Genomic DNA, 12,039 nt, shown 5'->3' with positions numbered 1-12,039 from the left:
CGGGGCGACTCCGGCAGCGGCCGGCAGGGAGGGCGCGCGGGGTGAGGAGCCACCCGCCGCCCGCGGGAGCCGCCACGGCCGCGGTGCGCGCAGGCAGCCCCCGCCGCCAGCGGGCTTCGCTGTGCAGCCCACGGTGGGCATTCGGCGTCCCTGACGCCCGCCCGGCGGGCGCGGGGAGCTGAACCCGCCAGAGGCAGCGGGCCGCAGCCCCTCCGCCCCCGGGCACTGACCGCGCTGGGGGCCGCCCCCGCCGGGCCGGCGCTTGGCCGCAGGGCAGCCCTCGCCCCGCTCCCGAAGGCCGGGGAAGCGCCTAGACGTCTGCTTCGGGTGGCCAGGCCGCGCCACACTTCAGCACACAGGGTAACACACGGCTCCATCCTCTGCGATGGACGAACCGAGAGGGTGGCAGGAAAAAGAGCGCTGGTATTTTAACAGGTAACCGAACGGCACACAGTAAAGTTGAAAGTTAAACCAGGTTTTTATTCAAAGCGTTTATTAAAACGGCAGCATGTCTGCTTTTTTGTTACATCATCTTTCAAAACGGAAGCAGTCTTCCACAACTCTTACATTTTTTTACTTTCACTCAGAACTTGTCATGACACAAAACTGCTTCCAAGTACAATTCAGGGTACCTGTCATACTTGAAATATTCTACAAGTTGCCCGAAGCATTACAGCTGGATGGTAAAAATAATAATAATAGAAAAACTTAATAAAGTTATGACTCGAGTCTGCAACTGGCTGACAATTACACAGTTCCATGCCCTGTGAACTACTTATCAGGAGTGATTAGTTACAAGAGGTTTTCAGGGCTCATCTTGTGATCAAACTATTTGCATGCAGCCAACAGAACAGTCAAAGCATGTAACTTACTTGAGAAACTCCAAACTGTTACACACATGAAATGAGTTTTACATAGGCTGAGAAGCCTAGCACAACAGTGTTTTCAGATTTTGAAGCCTAAAAGGCTTAAAACAGAAACAAATGAGGCAGATGTCTGCTAAGTTTAGGAGCTGAGAGCAAAAGTTTAAACCGTATCACTGATGCAAAATTATTTAGATCCAATGAAAGTGATTTTTTTTTTTCCTTCAATTATTCAATTACCCTTTAGGTAACTTTATCAATACATGACTTAAACTGGGTTAATAAGATTTTTCAACCACAAAGGGTTATCAGTTACCAGAGAACAAAACCCAACAGTTGCAGGTTTCAGTGTAAAATCGGGCTACTTTCTGGAACAGCTGTAAGCTTCTGGTCAGTCTATATCAAGTGATGGATAAAATTATTTCTTCCTCTTGTTTATGCGAGAGGGCAAGTGCGTCCCTTCTCATCTGAATCTCCTGACCTTGAACAAGAGGAAGGAGTTAAAGCAAGCAGGTCAGTAAATACAAATTATTAATATCCCCTTCAAGCAGTAGCTTAATGAAAAAACAAAACAAAACACAAAATCGCACGACAAAAAGTCCAACTGAAAACAGTTTTGTTAGCATATTGAGAATCTCTGCTGGCCTTCAAAGCAAAATGTGAAAAAAGATCACCATGAGACTATGCTATCTGAAAGTACACAACATTCACAAAAGGACCAGATATCCTGCTAAACATTTTATATCAGCATCTGAGTACTAGGCAGTGTTCTGTAACTTCATTTATTTGGAAAATACATGAAATCACACTGTCGACACACTTGTAACTAATCTTTGGAAGCCTATTTTCTAGTTGTATAGTGAATACTTTTCTGCAGTGTTTGATAGCTGTCCTACAGTTAGTGAACACAAAATTGGCATGTTATCCTGAAGTAAAGCAGTAAGGTGGCTTTATGCACAGAAAGTACAGAGGCTTCTATTTGCTAATAATCATATTAAAAGCAATACTTTAAAACTTAGTGTTTGCTAATAGGAGATCTAAAATAGTTTACTACAAAGTCATACCACCATGTAAATACCCCCTTTAACAAAATCAAGTGCCAAATCACTACAGGGTCCAAAAATACCTGAAAAAAATATCACCAATTGTTTACCTCTGTCTAGACTTTGCAAGACTAATCATTTTCAGATAAACCCAACAATGTGCAAAAGTTCCCAACATCACATGTTAGGAAGAACAAGTGCTACCAAGAGATTCTGCTGAAATCACATCAGAAAACATAAAAGCAAAGTCAAGCCTCATACCTTGAGCAGTCACAGTGAAGATCCCGAACGATCTTACAGTTCTCTGCATGAAGCAGTTTCTTCCCCTCTAAAAGTTAACTAAGCTTTGCCTTCCACTTTAGTGATACTAGGTAAAGATATACTGACAGTAGGAAAACATTATTTCATTCCTGTTTAACAGTTATTTCCAGACCTATCACTTTATATAAATTTGCTTAAATAGTCAGATAAATACTTTTTGTCAGCCTTCTTTGGCCACATGTACCATTCTGCTAATTAAAACCCCACTTCGTTCAGAAGGTGCTTCCTGTGAAAACTGCTTCAAATAAATGAGTTAACCTTGCAAAATCTAGCTTCCCACAACACGTAAATTTGTCAACCCTGCATTATGCAGTCCCATATTTACAAAATACTTAAAAACTTTACATCTGTCTTTTTCCTTACAAAAAGTGCAATTCTCTCACCCCATGTTACGGGGCAACAACATTCTTCATAAATTCTACAGAATAGCAGCCTATGATAAGCAAATAAGGTGCTTAGCTTATGCTTAAGATCTAACTGGTTAAGTACCACCAGGAGTACATTTTGTATAGGCAGACTCTGTTTCTTTCTACTGTCGTAGGGGTGCCACAGCTAGGTTTGCAAGCTCAATAAGCGCCAGTGCGCCGTGCATGCGTTCACGCTGTTCCTGGAGGCGGCGGTGGCGAGCAGCTGAATGAGCACTGTTTTTCTCTTCATCATCTTCACCATCTTCATCAGACTGAAGATATTCCATAGGGTCCTGCTGTTCCTGATCCGTTTTCTGGATTGTTTTATTTTTCAGAGCAGGAGCACGCTGTTCTCTTGTCTCCCAGTATCTACAAAATCAAATGCAGGGAATACTTTTAAAATGTATACAACTGACTCACACTAACAACAATTCAAAGCTGGCAAAAACCTTCCAAGTACTAGCTTGCATCCCAGTAAGCATTGTATTTGGCTTATCTTTCAGCCCTTACATGGTAGTACTCCAGCTGTCAGAAACCCTCTTTGTTCAGTATCTCAAGTGTAAAGTGCCCAAGTGAGTATCTGTAACAGCTTTCTCCTCTACATGGTGTTACCAGCAGGCATTTATCACCAGGCATACAAGTATCACTAGGCCCCCTCATACCAACACAAATTCAGCAAGACCAACTAACAAGGCATTAGCAGGTGTTGATCAAGCTAAGAGAAGCATTTAATCAGAGAAAAAAAACCAAAACAAAACAACAAAAACCACCACAACCAAAAAAAACCCAAACAAAAAAAGATAAGAAAAAGTCTCATGAGGAACTTCATCTAGACCAGGAGTTCACACTTCTTAAAGGAAAGGCAAGGCTGGGCTGATTTGTACTGGAGGAACAGCTGGTTTTGTTCTGCTGGTTCTACCCCCCTTCCCCCACCCAAGAACAAAATGCTTTCCCAGACCACCCTTATAAGTATTTAGAAAAAGATGACACCATGTGGGAACTTACTTTGCTAGCCACTCAGCCACAGCTTTATTGTCAGCTGTCTGCTTCTTACTCAGCCTGTCTGTGAGCTCTTCCCTCTTCAGTCGTGCATATGGATGTTTGGGGCAATGACGGTTTGCATGTGTGAACCTGCTCAGACAGCCTTGAAAAACACAAGTAACAATGAAGAACACCTTACGCAAAGCAGCCAACTAATAAGCAAGCATAACATCTGTGGGATGAAGACACTGCTGAATCCAACTTTTCTCACTCACAAAACCCTAGGTTTGGTTGAAAACAGCAAGCTGTAGTTGCAAGGTTCATAACATGCACCATCATTTTATACATTAGCACCAGCTGACGTAATTACTGATAACCTACTTCCATAGTAACATTTGCAATCCTTAGACACATATTGGTACAATTATGCAGATTATGCATGGCTCCTCCCTTCCCTAGAAGCACCTCCAGAATTAAAATCTGAAGCTTTTCTGGATCTTTACCATGTGAACATGCACACATTTCCAGTACTAGACTGACCCTAGTTCTGAAAGCTGCAAATGTTCTCTGATGGCTCACCATTCTCTGAGCAGACAAAAGGTTTCTCCCCTGTGTGGAGACGCTGGTGAGTTTTGAGCTGCCCACTCTGAACAAATGCTTTCCCGCAATCTGGGTAGTCACACGAATAAGGCCTTTCACCTTAAAAATAACAACAGAACAGATTTATGAAAGCTGAATATAAAGAGTCACAGCATGCACTGGTGATCCCCAGCCTGAGACTTCCACAAGCAAGCTCTCCTTTTACCCACTCAAGATGCTTGCACCTGCTTAAAAAGCCCTCGTGTACCAAACAGGAGACATCCACTTTTACCCTAAACAGATATTTACTTTGAAGTACATGCTCAATGTTACTGGATAATACAATTATTTGGGGATGGAGGGTGGGGGTGGTGGATACAACACAACGGACACCAAAACCAAAATTATATTTTCCCTTGTCATATTTTCTGATTTAAGCCTCTTGTCCAGTACCATATAAGCTTTGTACCATGAAACTATGCACCTATAGACCTATAAATATATGAAGTGAAATGAGTAAATGGACATGTGATTCAAGTTGTAACCAGATAAATTTTATCCTTAACATAGCTTGAACAGGGTAAAACAACTGAGATCAACAGTATAGTAACATACGAAGTTGTAGAAGTATCTCATTAGGGAAGCCTATTTGAGAAGAGTTGTAATGGGTAAATGGAGTTCGCAAGAGAAACTTTTTTCTTACGACTTAAGCCAAGGCAGTTTTCTTAGGCCAGCCATCAAGGGAGACTTCCCCACGCAAAGTGCAGTAAGAACAGAGATAGCAGGTGTGTGGTCCCTCAAGAGGATCTGACTGTGTGCAACTATGCAAAGGCATGCCATCCACCTCTCCTCAGACAAAAAGAGGGTGATGCTGACTTGCAAAGTCAGAGCAATAACACCAGGGTAAACGCTGCTTAGTTAAGTAGTTCACGTAAATTCAACACCTAATAAAATAAAGTGGAAAAAAAAAACCAACCACATTTTGATGAAAGAGCACAAGCAAACTGCTGTTTAATACTAGTATCCAGATTAGCATTAGTGACTTGAGTCAGAAAAAGAGACCGTGCGAGCCAAGGTTTTTCTGTTTGCTTTTGGTTGGTTGGTTTGGGGGGCGTTTGTGGTTGTGTCTGTATTGCAAGCTACATTAGTTCGCACTTTATTGTGAATACAGAGTCCATTTGCATGGTTTAAAAACCCAGCATCTCCAGTTCAGCCTCAGCTGGGTATTGAGTGAGTCGATCCTACTTAACTGTGAGTTGCCTTCTACATACAGTTCAGTAAATCACCGTGACCACTACCTCCACCCCAGAAAATGAATTCCAGGTGGTGGGAGAGACAACTGGGTGGTGATTTTAAGCATCTGAACTCTCTTCTCAACATTTAAGCTATACTTCCAGGGTGTTACACTGCCCAGGCTACTAGCCACTTTTTAAGCTACTGTCTCCTCTTACAGCTAAACTTCAACTGCTGTGGGTGAAAAATACACCAGCAAGAAGGAAAAAGTCACAGAGAGTAGGCAGTCAGAAGCAAAAAACTTGGTGCTACCATGTACAGAGCACCAAGCTCAAGAGAAGATCTCCCTCTTACAAAGCCTGTGACAGCAGCACGTAAAACACACAATCTGCCTGTACTAGTACAGCCCCAACTGCTGCTACACTTACCCATGACAAACACGGTTACAAACTTCAATTGCACTAACAAGCATGAGAAGGAAAATGTGTAATTTGACAGTTACAATAAAATATTAACAGGTCGGGTTTTTCGGAGGTGTTTTTGGTTTTTTTTTTTTCATTCTTTCGCTACTGCTTCCTAAGCCACTCACACCAGGCAGTCACTCACCGGTATGAGTTCGTTTGTGGGCCTGCAGCGACTTCTCTCGCGGAAAGACCCTGTTGCAGATATTGCAACGAATCCTGCTGGAAGACTGCTCCCCTTCGTTGATTAGGTCGCGGACGGTGTCTGCTCTCGGACGGCCGCGCCTTATCCCATCCTGCATTGAAACAGCCACGGAGCAGGCACCGCGCACGCCCCACGGCCGCACTTTGCCCAGACCCCGCAGCGTTCCCCTGAGGCCGCTCCTAAGTCACGGGCGGACCGCGGTCCGGCGCCGTGACAGCGCCATTCACCGACCGGCGGCGCGCCGAGCGCTGGCCCGGGCCGCCGCCGCTCACGGCTGGTCTGCGGCGCGGGCGGGCGGGGGGAGCCAGGCGCCGCCTGCGCTCGGCCGTGCGCTCGCTGGCACGGGTAGAGACCGACAGGACCGGGGGCAGCGGGGACTCCTTATGCAGGATTGGTGGGGTTTTTATTACTTTAAACGGAGGGAGGAAGGGGCAGCTGCCCCGCTCCGCCTCTGTGGGCGGCTACCGACAGAGCGACCTGCCGGCCGGCGCCGCCCCACCGGACCGGCACCGGAGCGCGCGCCGCTCCCGGAAGTGACTTCACGTTAAATCTCCGGGCGGGGGAGGGGCGCGCTACGCGGAGTCACCTTTTAACTCGCTGCCTGCCCGCCCGCCCGCCCGCCCCGATCCTATACTCACCTTCAGGTGCCGGCCGCCGCCGCCCGTGCCGGCCACCTTCTCGTCATCCTCGGCGGGGGCTCTACCTGCTCCCCCGCGGGGCGGCGGGAGAGCGGAGGGGGCGGCGGTGCTGCCGGGGCTGAGGGTCACGTTGTGGGCGTTCTCGCCCCAGCGCCAGGGGTAGACCATGAAGTCGCTAAAGCCGGGGCTGGTGGGGACGGGCGGGGCGGGCGCCGGCTCCTCGCCGCCCTGCCGCGATGAGTGCTTGATAGGGGTGGTCTTGATAACGGAAACCAGGACGCGCTTCGGGGAGTCCTGGCAAAAAAACACTGGGGGGCCCGGCGGCAGCCGCTCCGCCATCGTCGACCCCTCCCGGGCACCGGTACGGGACGTGGGATTGAGGGAGCGGGAGCGCTCTGTGGCGGCTCAGCCCCGCTGTCCAAGCCTGCGTCCCGGGACGGAGGGCGTGGAGCGGCACCGAGGTCCCGCGGACGCCGCCACCTGTCGCCGCCCGCGCCCGCCTCAGCCGCTCATCGCCAGGGACGGCAGCTCCCGGCGGGGTCCCGGTGCCTCCTTGCCCCCCCCACTCCGCGGCCACCCACGAGCGGATGCACAAAGTCAGCGGCGGACCCCGGCCATAGCGACGGCCGGGGTGAAGTAGCCTCCGCCTCCCCGCACCTTTCCGAAGCGGCGCCGGTCCCGCTGGCAGCCCCGATCCCGGCGATGCCCGAGGACGAGCCGCCGCCCCGAGCCCTCCGCGGCTACAGCCCCAGCCGAACCCAAGATTTTCCCGCGTTACATTTCGCGCCCGAGCATAACCAATCATCCGACTCGGCGCGAGCGTCACGGCGCGGCCTTTCCCGCCGACCAACCGCTAGGCGGGGAAGTCAGCGGCCCCGCCTCCGGGGGCGGCACCCTCGCCAGACGCGGTTCGCTTCTGCCGCCCAATTGGACAGGCCTCCGGCTCGCAGTCAGAATTCGAAAACGAGTGGGCTCGCCGCGCCGCGGCTCCCTGCCTCGGAGGAGACGCTGATTGGCCCACCGCGGCGGGGGGGGGGGGCGGGGCTGGCGCGCCCGCGCGAGCTTGGCGCGCGCTGCCTGCGGTTGGGCTGCCTGGGCCAATCGCCGCGGCAGCGCTGGGGCCTTGGCGCGCCCAGCTCGCGGGGTGCCCGCAGTGGCGGGGGAGGCCCTTTCCCTTCCCCGTCCCGTGGCTCTGGCCTCAGCTAAGGGTAGAGCTGGGAGCGCAGGGGAGGGCTACCCCGTGAGGTGCCACCGTGGCGCTCGTAGGGCGGGAGGGCGCCGTGGAGGCGGTGCCGCGGCCCTTAGGGCGGTTGCGGTGTGCGTGGAAAGACACCCCTTTCAGCAGCGCCCCCCCGCGGTGGCGAGCGGTGCGGCGCCGGGGCCGCGGCTCCCCGCAGACAAAGCGGCCCGGCCTGGCGGGGCTCCGGCCGCCCGCCCGGGCCACCGCGCCGTAGAGCAACAGGTACTAACCACTGCCCGTCAGGAGCGGGCTGGGGGTTGTGCCAAGCGGCTGCGGAGCCGCCTGACAGGGGCACAGGGGCCTCGAGTCGGGAATTTTAGGTTTGCACAGATCACTCGGTTTAGTGTATTGCTGGCTGGTTAGTTGTGTGTCGTCCCCCTCCCCCCCAGTCTAATACAGTTGTTCAGGTAAGTACCCTGCGATTACGAACACAGTATGTTAAAACACGGGTTTCCAGTCTTCCCTTTGAAACAGAGACCCAGTCTAGTCTGCAGCTGGCTGGCACACGCTGCTGCACGCAGGGAGGCTGCGAGTCCACTGGGGCACAGGGCTCGCATGGCCAGGCCACCCAGAGCTGGGAATTGTGTGGGCTTTAACTCATCTGTGTGGGCTAGAGGTAGGAGGCTGACCAGTGAAAGGTTTGGTGGTAGCCATGGATGATTTGGAAATACAGTAGCATGTGCTGACCTGGCTTTAGCCAGCAAAATGTGAAACAGGTGATACTTGATTTTAAAACTACAGGTAGCCACTGTGCCTTATTTACTGAATCCTTTGGAAATCTGGTCACTGGAAACTAAAAAGGCTAAAAGGTATTTAATTTACTTTATGCTGGTTTTCTGCATTTTTAAAGCAGTAGATCTCGCTGCTTAGAGAAGTGGGAGTGCATTTCTTGGCACTTGGTGCAGGCCTTCAGTGCTGAAGATAACTAGTAGCATTATGTTAACATGCTGCTTTTACCTCTCTGTCTTGCCATCACAGTGAGCTTTACTGACCAGTTACCAGTTGCAAAATAAGTAACTCACATTTCTTCCATCAACAGCTAAATTTTGAGACCACTATCAAGAGCACAGAGAAGCCATGAAGCTGTAAAAACAGTGATTTTTTTTTTTCCCCTGATCTGCTTCGTTTACCACGGTTTGTGTTCTGTAGGCTGCTGCCTTGTCAGAGTGCTGGCAACCATCACTGCTGACAGGAACAAGAACATCCAGGAGAGAGCAAATTTGCAGTGTATGACTTACCAGTTAACCCCCCTCTGGATAACAGGAAAATACTAAGCAGTTCTTCCAAGGCAGAGACAGTAGACCTAGTCTGCAATATTAAGTACCCATCCAGAGATAGGCAGATCTTTCATTATCAATTACACTTCAGTTTGTGACAACTACCCTTTTAAACTAAATAAAAAAAAAACCAAAAACATGCTGATTTTTGCTTGGGTAAATTCTTGATCACAGAACCACCACCCCAGCTTCCCAGTGCGTGCAACATGTCAACTGCCGGTACTATGCCAGGTCAGGCTGTGCTTTCCAGGCCATAAAGAAAACAGTACAGCCTGTAACTTTTGTTTCCAAAATGAGCAAACAAGTTTCCACATGCTTAGATCTGACCCACTTCAAAAGCTTCTGCCCTGAAAATAACCTGTGGAGCTAAGTTGCAGTAAAAGAACAATGCTGTAGAGGAGTGGTAATGCAGAAAGATACGTTAAAACCTGGGAGAAAAACTACTTGTGTTAAAATAATTGCATTTCAAAACCAAACTGTGAATACCCTTCACAACTTCCAAAAACTACACGACTGATACTTCAAGTAGTGCATGTAACTGCTGAGAAACTGCAGTGACTTATGGAATTAATGTTATGATTTGGTACATAAAATTGTAGCTACTGTGAATGGTGCAATGCGTTGTGAGTAACTGCATATCTCCATACTTACCCTATGCCACCTCAGTGTGCTCGTTAAATTTTGTAATGCCATTCAAGGGCCTGGCAGCAGATTAACTTCTTTGCATGGATCTTGTAAATTTTTCTAGTGCCAAATAATGGGTCTTTGTTAATGGAGGCAGCACAAGAGAAGGCAGAGGTGATCTGATGCCACTTCTGACATTTTAACTGCTCTGAACTATAGTGTTTCATGTAGTAATGATAATGACCAAAAAGAAGTGACCTCTGTCCAGACCTGCTGTGGAAGAGGAAACATGCACAGAGAATGCGTGTGACCTGAAGGGCTTAAAACCTACTGCTTCTCAGTATGTAGTCATAGGTATTATGACTAAATAATGACCAATTGTAACTAATAGTTTATGTAACAACATGTAAAAACAGTTCTAAAATAAACATCTGAGCTATAGTATCTTAGCAATATTAAATATGTTTGCTTTTGATAGTATTTTGATGCTATGCTAATAGCTTAATGTATGAAAGCATAATATTTTGGTGTTAGGGTAGAAACAAGAAGTTCTCTCTAACAGGTAAAGGACCAAGATTATACAATGTACAGTCAGATCAAGTCCCACTTACTATTACAAGAAGCATACCTTTCATAACACACAACGTAACACAGAAATGGCGAAAGGATAGGGAGCACAAATTCAACAGAAAATGATAAAGAAGTACTGGTGTTCTATCCAGCTAGTTAGACTCAAGAAGGATGCCATGATTCAGATAAACATCCTCAGATAATAAACTATTTCAGAAATGAAAAGTAGAACAGCTTACTCTTTTAGGTGCATAACCGCTATTTTTCTCAAGCTGAAACAGAACACAAACACATGATAAATGAAGAAAGAGATTACTTTGTGTTTCTGAAGCATGCTTCAATGATTTCTAGTGATGCTCTGAAGTTCAAACCAGAAAACTTTGAGACCACGATGGCCTTTAGAAAGATAACAGCAAATACTTAATCGCACCACAAGTTACTTTATTACATATTACATCCATATACATGTTGTAATATGGATTTATATAATAACTTAGCAATAGTTATAGTAACTTTCATCTAAGCATTTTATTATTACATTTTCCAAGTTTTGCTTTATATCAAATCAATATATCAAGACAATAAAATGGCTTATCTTAACAGCTCACTTGAGGCCAGCTACTGAATATTCCAGAGGGAAGGAAACAGAGTGAGGTAAGCATGCCTGCAGCAAAGATAAATTCCCATTTCTGCCTGTGTACAGTAGGTACCATAAGCAGATCCATCTTTGGTGAGGTGGCTCTTTACTGCTCAGCTTAAAACTTCACATAATCAATTGAGTTCAACAGAATTACATTGCAGAAAAATGCATGTGTTGGCTGGATCCACTAAGTGACACAGTGTTAGCCTTGCTATCCGTACAGGTGCCCTGCCCCAGAATGAGACCTTGAGCCCTGTGGTGGTATTTGGAATGTTTCTGCTCCAGGCAGGGGAGATTTAGGCACTAGGGAATGAGATTTGCATCTGGGAATGTCCCTCACTGGGGTCTGTAAATACCGGGGGCCGGATTGAGGACATGGGGGGCCGTATCCGGGCCGCGGCCCGTAGTTTGAGGACCCCTGCTATAGCTGATGGAGGGCGGGGATGCCTGCGCAGTTGCCAGCTGCCCGTGAGCGAACCCGGCTGCATCCCCCGGCGCGTTTGCGCTGCTGGCTGCGCCCGTGAAGCCCGGAGGCAGCCGGAGGACGTGCAGCCGCTCCAGGCACCGCGGGCCATGACCGGCGCGGCTCTGGCAGCTACGGGGGTGCCTGCGGGTACAGCCTCACGGCAAGGAGGCTTTGGGGGCGGCCGGGAGCCCCATTCACCGGCTTTGCTGAACGGAGCAGCTCCCCAGGACAAATTCGGACGCCGCTCGCCCCACCGGAGCGCTGCTCTTGCGAGCTGCTGGCAGCGCCGGAGCTGTTTTGAGCAGAAAGGAGCGAATGAAAAACCGTGGGGCTTTGTGCGAGGGGATGGCCGCCTCGTCGCCCGTGGAGCTCCCAGCCCGGAGTGCTCCGTCTTTCATTATCAGCCGACAGTGGGCGCGGACTGTATCGCAAGGCCCCCGGTGACACGGTGATGCGCTGGCACCGGGGTGCGATGCAGCTCCCACTAGACA

General features: G+C 48.9%; 1 protein-coding gene across 1 annotated transcript; it reads right to left on the bottom strand.

Annotated features, from left to right (window-relative positions):
- Positions 1-459: 459 nt before the first annotated feature.
- ZNF367 (zinc finger protein 367) lies at positions 460-7,083 on the bottom strand. The gene is made up of 5 exons (XM_055791373.1): positions 6,732-7,083; positions 6,034-6,184; positions 4,195-4,314; positions 3,640-3,778; positions 460-3,003 (listed from the first exon to the last, which is right to left on the bottom strand). The coding sequence occupies exons 1-5, from the start codon at positions 7,068-7,070 to the stop codon at positions 2,757-2,759; spliced, it is 996 nt and encodes a 331-aa protein (XP_055647348.1). The 5' UTR covers positions 7,071-7,083; the 3' UTR covers positions 460-2,756.
- Positions 7,084-12,039: the final 4,956 nt, after the last annotated feature.

This window comes from Falco peregrinus, chromosome Z (assembly GCF_023634155.1).
Source record: "Falco peregrinus isolate bFalPer1 chromosome Z, bFalPer1.pri, whole genome shotgun sequence".
Taxonomy (NCBI): domain Eukaryota; kingdom Metazoa; phylum Chordata; class Aves; order Falconiformes; family Falconidae; genus Falco; species Falco peregrinus.
Note: the sequence above shows the minus strand (reverse complement) of the source record. Positions and strands in the feature narration are given on the sequence as shown.

What these genes read in the sequence shown, in the direction of transcription:
- ZNF367 (XM_055791373.1), bottom strand. Translation starts at nt 7,070, where the DNA reads ATGGCGGAGCGGCTGCCGCCGGGCCCCCCAGTGTTTTTTTGCCAGGAC. An exon ending in GCGGCGGCCGGCACCTGAAG is followed by an intron (nt 6,185 to 6,731) that starts GTGAGTATAGGA and finishes GTTTCAATGCAG; the next exon opens with GATGGGATAAGGCGCGGCCG. An exon ending in TTTTGTCTGCTCAGAGAATG is followed by an intron (nt 3,779 to 4,194) that starts GTGAGCCATCAG and finishes GTGTTTTTCAAG; the next exon opens with GCTGTCTGAGCAGGTTCACA.